Source organism: Cotesia glomerata, linkage group LG3 (assembly GCF_020080835.1).
Source record: "Cotesia glomerata isolate CgM1 linkage group LG3, MPM_Cglom_v2.3, whole genome shotgun sequence".
Classification (NCBI taxonomy): Eukaryota; Metazoa; Arthropoda; class Insecta; order Hymenoptera; family Braconidae; genus Cotesia; species Cotesia glomerata.
In genome coordinates, this window is record NC_058160.1 from 7,754,750 (window position 1) to 7,772,340 (window position 17,591).

A 17,591-nucleotide genomic window follows, 5' to 3' on the forward strand; every position below is an offset into this window, starting at 1 on the left:
CGATAGCATTTGATCGTCATTATCATGCGTGGAATGTAAAAATAAATTGTTACGCTAATTGTGTAAGGAACCTTAATCTTTTACCTCCCATTGTACCTTGTCTATCGATAAAAAAAGGCTTGAATTGTGTTGCAACAAGACACTTAATTTGAAAGTCATAGCAATTAATAATAATTTAATTACTTTTATCACAAACCAAAGCTATTGGCAATAAAAATTGTATATAATTTGAATAAAATAAGATATCGTTTACAAATTGTATAATTCGATAATTTATTCTTATTTTCATCTGCAATATTATAAATCCTAAAAAACCTAGTTACTTTGTAATAAATAATGTTTCTAAAGCATAAATATTTAGTTGTTGCAGCTTAATTTTGTGCTATTAAGGCTACATGTTTCTGCCACATGATTTTCCCATGCTACCGCAACATGATTGTCATGTAGCCAAAACATGAAAATCATATTGCTGCCACATGATTGTTCTCATGCTACCGCAACATGATTGTCATGTAGCCGAAATATGACAAATCATATGACTGCAACATGATTTCATCATGTTAATTTACTAAGACTGCATCATGTTGCATTTACTATTTATTTTTTTCCGTGTTCGTGCAGTATCAGGACATCCCTACAGTAAAAATACATGAGAGTGTGAAGTTAGTCAATAGTCGAAACTCGCAAAAAAATGGGACCTGATCCCTTATTGGTCGAAATTAAGTCGCGCGCGTAGCGCGCTATTTAAATTTCTAGTATCAAAAATTATACATGGACGTGCTACACCATTTCAGGTTATATACGAGAATATCAAATTTTCTGATCTGACAATAAAGCTATATCAGAAAATTTTTCCACGGGAACTTTTTTCATGCGTACAAACTTTCATACTTTCAAATTAATGACATCCTGCTCGACTTTGTTTAAGAAATTTTAACAATTATAATATCCGCAGTAAAATTTGGTAACTTTTCCAGTACTAATATAATATTGAGAATAGGATGCCCTACTTTTATGACTATTTCATCATTTTTGTGCACGTTTAAAAGTTGAAGCCGTACATGCATCTTTTTTTTGTAATTCCTATGCGACAATGAACCCGATATATTATTTTTACGTTTTTTCGATTTCACGGAATAACGTCGTTATATTTCTGTTTCGAACGAATAATTTTTATCTATACTCACAAAAATGATGGACAAAAATACGTTCTAAATCATAAACGAGAAAGAAAATAAATAAATAAATGAGAAAGAAAATTTTTTTGTTGTCAATTAGTACTTAGTAATTATATTTTAAGAAGTTTTAATGTAATTACAAAACCAGTAATAAAAAATTTTGATTAACAGATTGTAATAAATTAATACAATAATTAAAACCGTCATAAATTTCTGCTCTTGAGTAATTATAATTAGCACATAACGAAATGGACTAATGTACATTAAAAAAAATTTGCTTTCTCGTTGAAGTATATTTAATTAATAACTTTTTTTTTTTTTTTTACTCAGTAAATACTGACATACTGAATAAATGTTTTAACCGACAAAAAATTTTCCATTAACATTATTTATTTACCGACTACTATATTTTATAAATCTGAATTTTATATTCTCTCAAAATTTATTTTTTTCTCTTTGTGAGGTTTAACTTTTACTAATCATCTTAATTAAAATATTGATTAATTCCATAAAGTTTTTATATTGTGTTCACTATTATATAATAATAAAAATAAATTTTACTGGGTCAATTCAGATTATTATCATTATACTATTTTAATAATCCATGGAAGGAAGATAAAAATATTATAAATAAAATAAAAAAAATTAATCTTTTTCTGTCTACCCGTGGAAAAATTTTCCAATATGGTCATCTATGGGCATATATAATTTTTTTATAAAACAATATGTATCCTGATATAACTTGATATGTCATGATGTGCGGAATTGGCCTTATCAGAACATAACAAATCTTATCAATAAATTATATATCGACGGTACTTTGGTAAAACCTCGTATTTTCTGTGTATTTTAAATGAGAGATACGAGATTTTACCAAAGTACCGTCGATATGTCCATTTAAGACTATATTCAGACATCAGAAATTTTGATTTTAGAATGTAAGAGCATATTAGGCTATATCAGAAAATTTTTTCAGAGGTAATTGGAATAAGTTTTTCATATATAAATTTTCTTTCGTTAAACTAACATGATAAAAAAATAAACGAATCACTAACTTTAATCAAGCATTATATTGTTTGATTAAAAGTTTATACCAACCACTTATTCACTCGATTATATGGCAGCTAGATATGAATACGTGACGCATATTATCATTTCATTAGGTTATGTAAATGAAAATTTGTATGAAATTAATAAATTATTTAATTATGAACGTTGATGGTAGTAATATTATTATTATCCTTATCATACTATTTAAAATACTATTTAATTGCACCGATGTATTCACTCATTATTGCGAAAATATATTAACCACAAATGTGATGTAATAACTTTATAAAACATTAATAATAACCCCTTTCTTTACTTAGACAGAAATACATTGAGAATTAAAATCTGATAGTCAAATTGATTTGATAAACGTTGTTTCCCAGTTTTTTATGAACTTCAGTAAAATTCTGAGCTAAATGAATACAAATATGAAATGAACGATTTTTAGTACATTATTAAATCATGTGTAACACTAAGAATATTTAGAAGGTACATTTCTTCTTCATTTGACTGCCTAGCTTATTAAAATAAAATATCAAGCTTAATCGATCAAAGCCATCATTACATATCAAGTAATCTAGATAAAATTTCTGTTAAATATATACTCTTCTTAATTACCCACATCAAATACAGATCATAAGCTTGTTTTATTTACGACTAATAAGTGTAAATTCATGTTGACATTGTAATGAAAAAAGAACTATCTTAATTGAAGAAAAATAATTTTGCTCCAAGGAATTGATGTTGAAGACAAGTAATTATTTGTTTCAAGAATTTCTCGTCAAATCTTGTCAACTTGACTTAAGCGATCAATGTACTTTTGGCTAATAGTAATTTTCACTTGATTTAAGAGAATATTATCTTCGAATAATATAAGCAAATTCTTCACCCAAAAACGATTTTCTTCAATACTAACTGCGTTTTTTTTTTATTTAAGAACTTCATAAGAATATATTCTTGCTTCAAGAACGATTTTCTGCATTCAAAATTGAAAAAAAAAAATTATTTAAGATACTAAATTTTTACTTCAATATATTCTGAAACGTTTTTAAATCTTTCTTTTTACAATATAGAAGTAGCAGAAATCCGATAATTTTTAGTTTTGACGACAGTCTGTAGTATCTCGAACCGATATTATCACATATGTTAGAACGAAGTATAATACGTGTATTTTTTGAATTAAAAGGACTGAATATTTACACTGAAAAAAAAATTAACTTGATTCAAGAGAAAAATTCTTGAACCAAGAAAATAATTTTGAAGAGTTTCATTGTCTTGAATCAAGACGAAAAATTCTTGAATTAAGTAAAATTTACTTAAACCAAGAAAAATTTCTTAGGTTAAGAATTTTTCTACTCAAATCAAGAAGATAAAATTCTTCAAAATTATTTACTTGATTCAAGTAAATTTTTTTTTCTGTGTAGAATCAAGAGTGAAAATTTTAAACCAAGTAATTTTCTTTAATCAAGCCTTTTTTTTATTTAGTGTAGTTGTATTTAGTAACTCCGAACTTTTGTTTGTTAATTAGAAATTTCATCAATGTTCATCTGAAAAAATGTAAATAAATGTAAATAAGCACTACCTGCATTTTTTCTGTTTCAGATATTAGCTGAGAAGTTTAAAATTTAAATATGTGTGAAGGTTTATTTACTCGTAAATGTTTCTTAGTTAAAAATATTTTTAGAGTAAATAGATAATTATGAACCAATATATTGTAGTTGATAGCAGTATTCTTTTAAGTTGAAAGCCAAGTGTAAGAGGGTAAAAAGTTAGGGTAATACCTAAGAGCCAGTGTTTGTGTACTTACAAAAGCGTAAGGAGAGAAAATTGTTGAAATTAAATTTTGCAAGGAACTGGGAGGTCGACCGTAAAAAGAGACGATATAAAGTGTGATGAAATTGCGGTGGTCTTGACGACGATACAACCGTGTTTGAAACGAGAAACTCAGGCTTATAATATAACGTTGAATAAAATTTTCATTAGTTTGAAAATTAAACTGGTGTATAAGTACAGAGTAAGATTTGAACTATAATGTAAAAAAAACACAATAAGAACAAAAAAATAATTATTATAATAAAAGGGGGATGAATAATTATTAAATAATTAGTAAAAGGAAATTCTCACCGCATTTGCCACGAAAAGCAACGGTGACATTAACATTGTTGGTACAAGCTAAACGGTTGAGATCACAAACATTTGGGTAATCGACTCCATCAGTACCACAAACTGGTCCAGATCCCTCGTGATCGCCGAGATTTGGACAACTCTTGAGGCATTCACATTTCACTTCAGTACCATCTCTGCTCCTAACACATTGAGAGCCAAGCGAACAATTTAGATTGCGGCAAGGATCCTTGATTTCTGCAACAGAAAAATTTTGTGTCAAATCGAATTTTGTTCAAGAGAGTATTTTAAATTGCTTTATTATTTTTTTTTATTTCTTTTTATTATTTAACCTTTTGGAAAGATGTAACAGCAGTAAGATGTGCTGAGATTCGTCAGAAGTATCAGGAACGAAAGAGATTTCATATTTCTGATCAAGTAAAAGATTATTCTTTTTAATCCATTATAAAATATTATTTATGTATGATGTGTCGAATTAAAAAGTTTCAGCATTTATTTAAAAAAAAATGTATCATCTTTTTCAATATATTATATGATTGAAACTGCAATGCTTATCAATATTTAATATAATTTTTTTATCTTAATTTGATCTATAATTTTTTAAATGTTGAAATCATCTAGTGAAAAAATTTTCTGATAAGACTTGTTGGGCTTCTCTTTAATTTTTCAATCAAAAGTAGTGTTTAAAATCTCCGACAGAGGGCATATGATCGCTCAATCATCTTCTAACAAGAAAGTCAAGTCTCAGATATTTTTCTTAAATTAAAATCATTTTCGTTATAATTTTAATAAATTATATTTTTATTCTTACATATATTCTGACAAGTGGATCAGGCTACATATGGATATATCAAAATTTTTTGTCACGGCATAACTATTATTTATACTAAAATCAATACGATACTTTTTTGAATAATACTCATCGTTATATTATATTACTACAACGATTCTTTATGAATTCAATACGGATACACGAAAAAAAATTTTCTTCAAAAATTATTGTTAAATTCACGGTAATCGTGGGACAATATAGCTCCTGATTTATTACCATTGTTAATATAAAAATTACGAGAAAATTGAATTATTTTATGTTGGACTAAATAAAACTTATGGAAAACCATAATAATGACCAAATATTTGATGAAAGATATTTAAAAATTATATCAGTTACCAATAAATTGCTAGTCAGTTGAAATAAAAGTTATATAATACATTGTCCATGTTTACATTTTATAATGATTATCCCGAAGATGATAATAAATAAACGTCAAATGTGTAATCAATAACTGTGTACAATGCATATAAAAAAGTTCTCTTAAAAAATTACCATTAAAATTACGGAAATGGTAGGACATTATAAAGAGGCTCTACTGCGCGTCAGTAACGAAAAATAATTTTTTTAATTCTTTCAACAAATTTTACTGTTGTATACCACAATAATACACTGCATATGACCATAAATTTTACCGAGTTAACTGTAAAATTGATAAATTTTTTCGCAATTATTATTCGAAAAATAGTAAAAGATCTGGGATCGCACCATGTCTCACAATTACTACGAGTTTAATAGCAATTTAAAATGTTTTTTTTCTGTGTATATATAAACTTTTGATTTATCTATAATTGATAACTTGACGTAAAATTTAATTACTTCAGCCATTTTATCTCAGATATTGTTGAAAACTTTTACTGTCTCTCATTTTTATTTTCTGCATGACATGATGCAAAAAATTTTCATTTATTTTTCCTAGCTAATTTAATATTTAGATAATCTAAACGAAAATTGAAATATTAAATTAATTTAAACTTTTATTAAAGTTGAAAATAAATATTCAAGTGTCTCAATTGAAAGTACTTTGACATTGTAGTACTCTGTAGTATTTTTAATTTCGTGATATTGCATTAAACAGTTCCTGGCACTTGCAGCTTCAAATGTCGACTAATCAAGATGTCATGAATTTTCATAAAAAAACTTGAGACACCTTCAAAAAATCATTGTGTATTTAATTAATTGTTTAAAATGTAATGTCACATGCATACAAAAATAAAAGAAAATTTTTTTATCATTTTTTATTTATTATAGAATTGTCTAAATCAATTAACATGTCGACTTAAAAAAAAATTTGATTAACTGCTAATGAAACTTAAATTCAATTTCAGATAAACTTCTTGAGAGAGAAAAAAATTATTGTTATTTTTAAAACTTTTTAACGGGCACTTATTAACGTTATATCTGATCATATCAAGCCGTATATGTTCTGATGCGACGATAGCATATATATGGCTTGATATTATCATGTGATGGCAAAATAGAAAAGTTCAAATGATAGAAAAAAATGTAAATAATATGACTTTTTCTGATCAATATAATAAAAAAAAACGAATGTTATCTTTAATTTTTTGTAAACTCGAAAGAAATTAAAACTTCAAATCAGATAAATAAATGATAGATTTATGAAAAAAATAACACAATGTATGTAGTTTTTAGTGGTCAGTAGAATACGTTTATGGCCTTCTCAGGGCACTCAACTCTGCGGTGTTGGTGGGCGAGTCAGGAGAAAGAATAATTAGTAGTTGTCGAGTAGTGCTAGAGAGGCAGAGAGAATGTCAGAGGGTTGAGGCTAACCACCTACATGGGGACTCTGAGCTAGTGGTGAGGTAGATTAGTGGTCGGACGTAACGATTAAGTAGCCCGTCTCAGGGACCATGTTGTATATCAAGAATAAAAACACCGATCTTTAAGAATAAGTAAAGTGTAGTGTGTGGTAAATAAATTTCCGATTATGTTTCCAGATTAACAATTATTTTTTAATTCTTCTGACTATCTGACTTACTTAATTATTTTAGTTAACCGGACAGGAATAATTAATGAATTAAATGCATGAGTAGAAAACTAATTTAATTGCTGATAAATAATTGAAAAGACTCAATAAAACCCATAGAAAAATGACACAAACAATATTCTGTAGAATTTTATTTTATTCAAGGAAAATCATAAGCTGTTAAATTTCTGCTTGATTTATTCTTCCGGAAGTTATATGTTTATAGATGATTATTGATTACGATTACATACGTATATCTACACAGACTAATTAACAACTACTTGGAAGTTTTCTTGTATGAAATTTCTTTAGGTGCGACTTGAGAGTTACTTATACACTTCTACAAACGAATGCAACGATCAGTACCTATATTCTGCTTAAGAAGTTTCTATATTAATAAATGTAGCCATTTACTAGTATTACGTGACTAAAATATGTAATGTATACACATTCATATAATTTTCAACCATTATATATTGCTCATACTTGAATTTGTTTCGATTCTATTTTATGTTGTTCAATGCTAATAATTATTTTTTTAGCTACAAATTTTTTATATTAGCGGAAAAATATTTGAAAAATGTTTTGATAATTTAAGTCATCTATAATTTGTAGATTGAATTAATCAATGAATAATATAAATAAAATACTCCATCATTATTAACAGTGATATATATAGTACGACTATTGACTCCGTTTTTTCAAAAGATTAAATAAATTTCAGCAGCAAAAATTGAAATTGTAACAATAATTGAATTTATTTACTTATAATTCTTTTAGTAAAAAAAATGAACTTTCTGTTAGTAATTTTAAATGATATTACCAATTAGTACAATATTGAATTCTTATGTGGTTTATATATCTTTAATTCAATCGTAATTTGGTGCGACTTCGAATAAGTTTTACGTCAATAGCCCGAACAAGTTGCTTTTCGAACTATTTCTACGTCAATTTCTGTCATATCTTGCAACTATATTTTAGGAGTGTTATAGCGAACACGGAGAGAAAAGAATAGAACGCATTCCTATGTTAGAATGGTAACCATTACCATGTTACATAGTAACGAAAATTTTTGTGAGAACCCTGTGTAAATTCGATAATAAAAATCTTAGAAATTGTGATAAAAATATGAACAATCACCCATTCGATGCGGAATTAAATTCTGAAAATAATGTTGTTGTTTTTTTATTTTTTTGATGGAAATTTCAATTTGTTATTAACAAAAAACATGACCAAAATAAAAAATCTCAGTTTTTCGTAAATAACTCAATAACTGTTGGTGATATCAAAAATCGGAAAAAAGATCCTTAAAGAGGAGGAAATTTCTGAAAAAAAGTCTTGACTCCCGGAATTCTAGCTTGAAAAACAATAATTTTTATTTAATGTTAAAAATAGAGTTCCGCGCGACTACTGTCACACGGTCGCGCCGATGCTAAAATACGACGGCAATTGCACGGAACCCTATTTTCAACATTAAATAAAAATTATTGTTTTTCAAGCTAGAGTTCCGGGAGTCAAGACTTTTTTTCAGAAATTTTCTCCTCTTTAAGGATCTTTTTCCGATTTTTGATATCAGCAATAGTTATTTAGTTATTTACGAAAAACTGAGGTTTTTTATTTTGGTTATGTTTTTTGTTAATAACAAATTAAAATTTTCATCAAAAAAATAAAAAAACAACAACATTATTTTCAGAATTTAATTCCGCATCGAATGAGTGATTCATTGTTCATATTTTTATCACAATTTCTAAGATTTTTATTTACAAATTTACACAGGGTTCTCACAAAAATTTCCGTTACTATGTAACATGGTAATGGTTACCATTCTACATAGGAGTAAGTTCTATTCTTTTCTCTCCGTGAATTAAATTCTCGAAGAAGGTATACTAGAAGCTTAAGCGTAAATTTTTTAGCTTACAAGTAATCCAAATTTTTTTAATTTTTTGTAGCTTTATTTTTTTATTATGAAGATCGTTAACGTAGCGGGAGTCCTAAAGAGCTATGAAATCGTTTTTATAGACATCTCGAATCAAAATGAAAAAATTGCGATATTTATACTTAATAGAACTTGATATAACTTGGATTATATATTGCAGATTAATTAAAAGATGATATCATCACTCGTTTGAAAGTAAAATCATCAAATTTCGACGAAAATAAATTCATAGATGTGTGTCAATGAATTAATATTATTATCAATAATAATAGTTCATATTCGTAATGGAAGCTGTACGTGTTATTCTATAGGTAGAATTGTATAGTATATATTTCTATACGAATTTTCACTTTGTAGCACACTACTCAGTACTTTGCGCAGAAGACTTTGTAGTATCTAACACTATAAAATTGAAGATTTTCTTAGGTACCATTTTATATAGCATTGAGTACAATCTAGAAAGTAATCATTAAATAACGTACATAGAAGTTTCTTTTGGTACACACTATTTTTTCAATACACATTTTCTAGATTGCTAAAATAATGATATAAATATAGATCATATAAATGAGATATATGTAGGAGTATAAAAGCATAAATACTAGTATAGTAGACTCCTCAAAAAATTTAATTTGTTAATCATTATTTGTTAACAATGCAATTTTATCAAAATAAATTGTTTAGATGAAATTTTTTTTCAACATTTATTATACGAGTTTTAACGGACGTAATATTTAAAAGTTTTCAAACGTTTTTTTTCATTCCAAAGTGCTAAATTCGGCGAATCACTCTCCTCTCATCCTGCCACAGTAGACGATTCGTCAGACTGTAATTAATAATCCATTTTGCAACTTTTTTGTCAGTGAACTCGACGGTTGGAGCACTACTCTTGCTTTCAGATAATTTATTATCGTCCACCAACTGCACCGCATTATATCGTAGCTAGGGGCTTCTCCCCTCATATATATTTTATTTTAAAATTCAACTCGGTAGTCTGAAACAATTCAGTTGTAGGTATTTGTGTTACAAACTATTATATTTATTGCATTTACAGTTAATTTATAGATATATTCTGTGTTGCTGGAAATTATTTCTGTAAATAACGAATAAGTCAAAAATGATCGTTATAATTTAACTCAAATTGTATTTTGTAAGAATTAAGGTTCACATTCTCACTTGTTTTATACATAATGTTTAAACTATTATAGATTTATTAAAAAACTAACTTGACTGAAGAAAAATAATCTTGTACCAAGCAAATATTTTCAAAGAAAACCGGTTGTTTTACTTTAAAAACTCAGTTTTTTTGATTGTTTTTTATCTTGATCGATAACTATTGTAACTCTATTCAAAAGTATATCTTTACTTAATATAATCAAATTCTCCAACTGAACATAATTTTATTTTCTTTCAAAATATATCTACTTTTGTTTTCAATAGTAATTTTTTTGTTCAAAATATTATAAGCTGTATTCTCTTGAATTAGAATCGCTACCTATCTTACATTATCCAAGAGAATAGTGTATTACATAGCTAGTGTACTAAGATAGTCCTTGTGTGACGTGGACGATGTTTTTAGCATAAGTTGTGACGGCACATATCACGGGCTAAAGTTTCCTACTATTCGTGTCAAAAACATTGCCTTCACCACACAAGGACTGAAATATCTCTGTACTGGACCGGATAATCTTTATATTTTTGATAATCTTGTCTTCCACCACCATTTTTTTATATCCAACAAAATTTTCATTAAGTGTGGGTATTTTAAAACTCTGTCAAGAATTTCCACCTAGCGTGCATCTGAATGCGCACACTGAGAAAAAAAAATACTTTTATATACTCAATTAACAATTTCTTGGTTTAAGAAATTCGGTGAAGATCAAATATTCTATTATTATTAATCTTTAATTTCTGAAGAGAAGAACATCAATATTTATCTTTGGATAATAGATAAACAAGAGGATAGCTTTATTTAAATTAAGTAAAAATTATTTCAATCAATTTAACAAGTTCTTGAGCTAAGAATATATATTCTTGAAAATTTTCAAGAACATAAATTCTTGTATCAAGAAAATTTTCTTAATAAAAGTATTTTTTTTTCTCAGTGCATAAGGAGATGAGCTTTCAAAATAGTGGGGATGGAGGAAGATCTCAAATCCATGTTGTAGTTTCCTTAGCAAAATTATATCTCACTAGTTGATGAGCAATTTAGGTAACGCAGATATGATAAACAAAGTGGTAATCAGGTATACACAGTAAAAAATTTTGCGTCAAAAAATTTTGTGTTAAAAATTTTTATGTTAAATATTTAACAATTTTTTGTGTTAATTTAACAGAATGAGTGTTAAATTTACACATGAAAGCGTTAAATATTTAACACAAAAACTTTTAACACGAAGTATTTTGACGCAATGACGCAAAATTTTTTACTGTGTACGTTGAATAAAAAAACCTTTGGGTGAAATATTTATTGCTTGGAAACAGTAATATGCTTGTTTAAAATTTAAATTTCTATAATTAAGATTTTTTAATTAACTTTTTTATTTAAAAGTTCTAAATTATTGATCAATAAATGATTTCTTGAAGTAATAGAACTCAATAGTTAGAAGCATCATCGCAATTTAAATGAAAAATTCTTCTACTTTTTATCGATAGTATTATTTGCTTATCATCACCACAGTCCATTTAGAAAAAATCATTTAAAAAATTCATCAGTTTTAATTTAATTTTATTTAATCGTCAGATTTAAATCAGATAATTTTTATTGAAAGTTATCATTTGTGGTTTTCAACTAACTCGCAAACATGTGAAGGACGAAAGTTTTCAAACAATCCCACAGAGTTATTTTTTATCTGTTCTATTCTATTGCATAACGAAAAAAAAAATAACTGCAATAAAAGAGTAGTTTCAGGTTCAAATGAAAAGTTTTAGACTATTTTTGTCAGATTGGTGCTTATGATTTTATTAAATTTTATTTAGTCTACTGGCCATGGTAGACATGATGAAAACAATTTCTTTATAACTAACAAATTCGTTACAATAGCCAGAATGTAATAGTTGGTCAGTCACAGCGGTTGAACAAACGATGTGGTTTGATCACGTCACAGAAAGCTGCCGATCGAAGCACGACTCGTCTGAGCGGTAGATAGTCTGTTAAACTATAAAACTCAACTAATTCACGCTGACTGCGATAAAATATTGAGTGAAGTGACAGTATTAAATAAAACCACCTGAAGTTCTATTACTGCCCTCAGAATTTCTCGGGGAAATAGATAAACTAATAACCAAAGTATTAAAAATTTTTTGTTTTTTTAAATTTATTGTTTCAAGTTATTACTTTGTATGACAGGTGCAATTTTCGCGTATATGCCCTTTAGTACTATTTTGAAAAGTAAAGGTTGTGACAGGCTGATGGATAGACGTGTTAGCGCCAGCAATAAGGTTCTTACATTGTTATGAAATGAAATTCTAAACTGTGTGAATGACTGCATTTCACACTAACCATTTTATCAACTATACATCTATATATTAGACCACATAATATTAAGCCTTGTAGCAAAGTATAGTTCTGTGGTTTAGAAGCATTATCAGCGATATGTCATGTACAGACATAAACCGCTCGTTAACTACTCTTTGTTCCTTTATGTATGACATGCTTTGTTTATAAAACTAGATCTTCATGGAAAGTACTTTGTGTCATTATGAATTAAATTCAGTGTAAGTATTACAATGATATTTTAGTAGTTTCGTAGCGTAATTATTACATTAGGTACGGTAAAAAATCTTTGTCATCCTTGAAAAGGGTTGCAATTTATACGTCAAATATTCAACACATCAACGTTAATAATCCCTCTTGAGCTAAGATGATTGAAATAGTAATTAGTTAAATAATTATATTGTTTTTTAAATTGTCATATAAACATATTTTTAGAACTGAAAGACTTTTGTGTAAATATAGAACGAAATTTTTATTTTTTTGTTAAAGTAATGATTTTGCAATGCCCTGAGCTTTGAATAATTAACTTTACATACTTGAATTCTTTTGTTACTCAAATAATATTTACGAAGCTAAAACTGTCAGATTTCTTAGGTAGAAATCTGTATTTTAATTTTTCTATTTATTCTATTTATAATTAATTAATTAATTAACAAAAAAAAATTCATCAATTAATAAAATTATTCTCTTTTATTACTATTTCCGACAATCCAGTCAAGTGACAAAATAATTTTTTTCCAATGTAGAGTTTATGCTATTAAAACTTACAAAAAATTTGCCTATTGGTTTGTGCTACTTTTTACTGAAATTATTTTCTTAACCCCAACAAAATTATAAGAATTATGTAAAAAAAAAAAAAAAATAAAAGTAAACAAATCGTTGTTTATTTTAACAAAATGTTATATTTTTGTAGATGAATATAATAGGTAAGCCGCCTGAATAAAAAAATAATATGAAATATACGTTGACTGAGGTAAGCTGTCAAGTTTCTATCATTTATACTGTAAATGAGGTCGAATATTACGACTATGAATGTGTGTACGAACAGCGAGAGCGGAAAACACATGGAATTAGTCTCATTAGGAATAAACTTCTGACTGTCTGTTACGACAGGCATTATCGAAGTTTAGTAGTATAGTGAACATATAGAACTTTCGCGATCAAATCTTAACGAGGGTTCTTTATTTCTCTCCATGGTTCGTATGTCTTATGTACTTATTAAGACTGAAATTTTTTTTTGTTACAGTTATAAGGTAAATCGCTTTAACATTTAACTATTTTATTTTGGAAATAAAATTTCAGAATTGAAATGATAAGATTTCATTGTGAATTATTGCAATTTTGGTAATTTGCATAAGGTTATCAATTTTATGTAATAAGTGATTTCATCGTTATGAAACAAAAAAAAAAAAAAAACCGTACTATTTTTTACGTACACGACCACAATGCAAGTATTTACCCGCAAGCTCGAAACCATTGTTCACAGGAGTTGATATTTTCGTGCTTGCCGAGCATGGATATGAGAGAAGTAAAAAGAAAAAAATAGCAGTTAGGATAAATGGAAAAAGACAAAATAACGTAAACAACGAGGACCTGGCACTCTTGGGAAATACATGTCAGTTAAAAATAATGTTGCACTCGTATATTCTGTCTATGATTCATGTCTGTTAAATCAGATGGAAAGATGATAAATTTTTATGATGATGGTGATAATTATACAATCCTTTTATATAAACTACTTTAACTATTTTTTATTTTATTTTATTATAGAATTATGTTTTTTGTTCTAGAGTTTTTAATGCCTGATGTACAAAAGTAAATGAAAAATGTTTTTGAAAAAATTTATTTTTTGACGTGACGTAAAAAGTGACGTAAAAAGTGACGTAAAAAAGATATTTAAAAATCCTTTTATTTAAAAATTTCTCCTCTAAATGTTTGTTTGTTTTTATGATTATAATAATGATAAATATTTTGAGAAAATGTGACCTCGTCTGCCATCCACTCTGATATCATTCAGAGCTTTGACCACATTGTTGTGTTGAGAGTCCACGCAGAGAGTTATTTTAGTGCTATACGAACTGACTTCTTTTGATGAAAATTTCTGAACTTGATCGAAAACAGCTCAAAGGAAGAGGTGCAGTGCTAACACCAGTTTCTTTTTTTAAGTTCCAGATTATAAAATTAAAAAAAATTTACTTATTAATACTTTAGAAAAGAATAATAAAAAATGTGATTATTTTGTGATTTTTGCTGACAGACCGAACATGATTGAACTGTGTATAATATTTTACTTAGTCACCTCATTTATATTTCATCTTATTTTATAACTTTTTACATATTGAATATTATAAATTGATTATTACGTCAGTTGAAATTATTATTCGATAAATGAAAAAATTTGTTTTTGAACGGTACTATTGAATTTTATGGATTGAAAATTAATTTAACCTGTCAAGATGAAACTCCACATTATGTTTGAAAAATCTATGTATTATTTATTTCATACCATTCTCAATTATAAATATATCATTTTTTATCACAACAGCACTTGTCATGATATTCCGTTGCATGAATTATTGCACAGACTGAATCTGCTGAATGAATAAAATGAATAAAAAATAGAATTGCAAATAATTATTATTCAGAACACTCGGTTGTTGCAAATTAACAACACCATTTTTAGCTGTACATTCATGAAATATTGATTGACAATGAAGTTACTTAATAATAGTTTATTATTTTAAATCAACAAATAATTGAGGGTACAATAAAATAACATTTCAAAGATATTTTAATTATAGCTTGATTTTTTGTGTTACTATAACAGTATCTAAAAGTAATGGTCATTGGATTAATAAAATTAAACTTATTAAATAACACTGTATAGAATTAGACATAATTTCTTTGAAACTCATTTAAAATCTTACTTGATATTTATCAAAGAAAGATCAATTTTTTAACCAATCATTTAATACTTTCAGCTGTGTATTAATGTATATTTTTTGAATAGTTGATTAGTTTTTAATTTTTTTCGATAGAAAGTAAAGTTATCGCTTACATTTAGACTGTAATATTCTAATGAGCATAAACTAAAATTTTTACAAAAATTTCAATCAAAATTATAAACTAGGTAGATTTAGCTTATTGTAAACAAATTATAATGCATAGGAGTTTTTTAATCATAGTTTTTTCCTGACATACTGATTTTAAACGAAGCTGGTCAAATAAGGTACCCGCGGGTAATAAGGCCTGTCGGGTAATAAGGCCTAAGTGATAGAAATGATATTTAAAATAACCGCTTCCGCTAAAGGCTTCTCTAGTAGAAGCGTCTAGCATAGAAATGTCGCTACAATTTTATAGAGTCCCGATACAACGTTCCCTGTCTTCTATATTTCATCATCCGTCATATGCTAAAGTAGCGCAAAAGAATTCCTAAAAAACGGTTTGAGTAAATGGTAAACATTTTTTATAATTTTATATTTAATAATTTAAAATCATTGTTCTAATTTTTATCAACATATTAAAAAGTATTGTTGCTAAATTTAAGTGATGATTGATCTCTAATACCAATTTTATTAAGTATAGTATAACTATTTCCAGTATGTTTAACCCGCAGGCCTTGTTACCCTACCGTAGTGAAATAAGGCCTATTCGCAAGGTTTTTGAAAAAATTTAATTTTGTATATGTTTATTTCCCTTAACTAGGCCTTATTACTCGACGGCACCTTATCGTTATCAATTTTCAACTCGTCCTTAATAAAGTTTTTGTAACAAGGATCAATGGTCAAATATGTTTATGTATATTGTAATTGTTATGATTAGATCTTCTTGTGATCAATAAAAAACTTTTAAAACTAAAAAAACAATTTTTGATCCTCAATAACTTTTTCAATTTTTTTTAACTTATTCTATAAAAACCTTCAAAACTTAAACTTTATATTCATATGTTTGTATTCTAACTAAAAAAATTTAGTGTTAAAGTAGTATTCATGGTAGAGGCGTGCAATAATTAGTAAATAAGGCGCGCAGTACTAATAAGTAGCTTATCGGATCCGGTCCTTGCTTACCAAAGCATTAGACCGGGTTCGAGCCCGGCGTACACCAATGAATATTTTCAATATTTAAGTGTATTATTCTGTTCAGTCCAAAAAAATAAAACGAATTCAATCTCAAAAAGTTTACCCCCCCCCCCCCCCTAACGTAGTCGCTCATGACCTTAGTAGTTTATTCAACTTGAAAAAACAAAAAAAATTAGTAAAATTTTGGAATTTATTAATTTTGTAATTATTGAAATTAATATTATAAGCTATAAAATGGGTATATTTTACATTAAGTAAGGCAGAATGATATTATTTGAATTAAACATCAAAAGTGAGGTAGATTTGGAATAAGCATCATAGTTTTTGAATAATTTGATGTTTCCTCAGACACGGATATTGGAAGTAATATCCGAGAGAAAAACAATTTAGATCTACAGAGATCTGAATTCAGCATTTTATCTATACCTCCAATGGTCTAAATAATGGGAAAATTAAATCTACATTGATCTATGTATATTTACATAGATCAAAGCTAAAAAGTAGAGAGTGTCACCTCGTGTAAATTTCAATTTTCGATTCCAAACACCCAAACTCAGCAACAAAAAAAGGTAAAATTTAAATTTATTTCGAAAAATTTACATCGATTCAAGCCTACATAAATTTTCGCTTTTAGAAAATTAGATATTTGTTGATTTAGATTTATGAATTATTTATTTTCTCGGAAAATATTTTAGGGGGAATAAAATTTAGTTTATGTATTGGTTATAAATAAATAATACTGGATACTTTAATAAATATTTCAGATTGTGGTTGTTAACAACGAAATAGCGTTCTTCAGTAAACTACAAACAAGACTAAAATTTTCTAGTGTGATTTGATTTCTTGACAGTATTATCGCAGGTACAAATAATCAGCTATAAAATAGCGTAATAACAATAAATATAA

General features: G+C 27.1%; 1 protein-coding gene and 1 long non-coding RNA gene across 6 annotated transcripts in view; one reads left to right on the forward strand and one right to left on the reverse strand.

Moving 5' to 3' along the window:
• The window catches only part of LOC123261000 (agrin-like), a 336,839-nt gene that overhangs the window by 45,099 nt on the left and 274,149 nt on the right, over nucleotides 1-17,591 (reverse strand). For all 5 annotated transcript variants that reach the window (XM_044722428.1, XM_044722426.1, XM_044722429.1 and 2 more), the window contains one exon: nucleotides 4,353-4,589. In XM_044722428.1, the coding sequence (XP_044578363.1) occupies nucleotides 4,353-4,589 (237 nt within the window). The remainder of the gene's footprint in view (nucleotides 1-4,352; nucleotides 4,590-17,591) is intronic.
• Nucleotides 1,521-16,237, forward strand: LOC123261051. The gene is made up of 3 exons (XR_006508601.1): nucleotides 1,521-1,532; nucleotides 4,021-4,025; nucleotides 15,823-16,237. It is a non-coding gene; the product is annotated as an uncharacterized LOC123261051 (long non-coding RNA).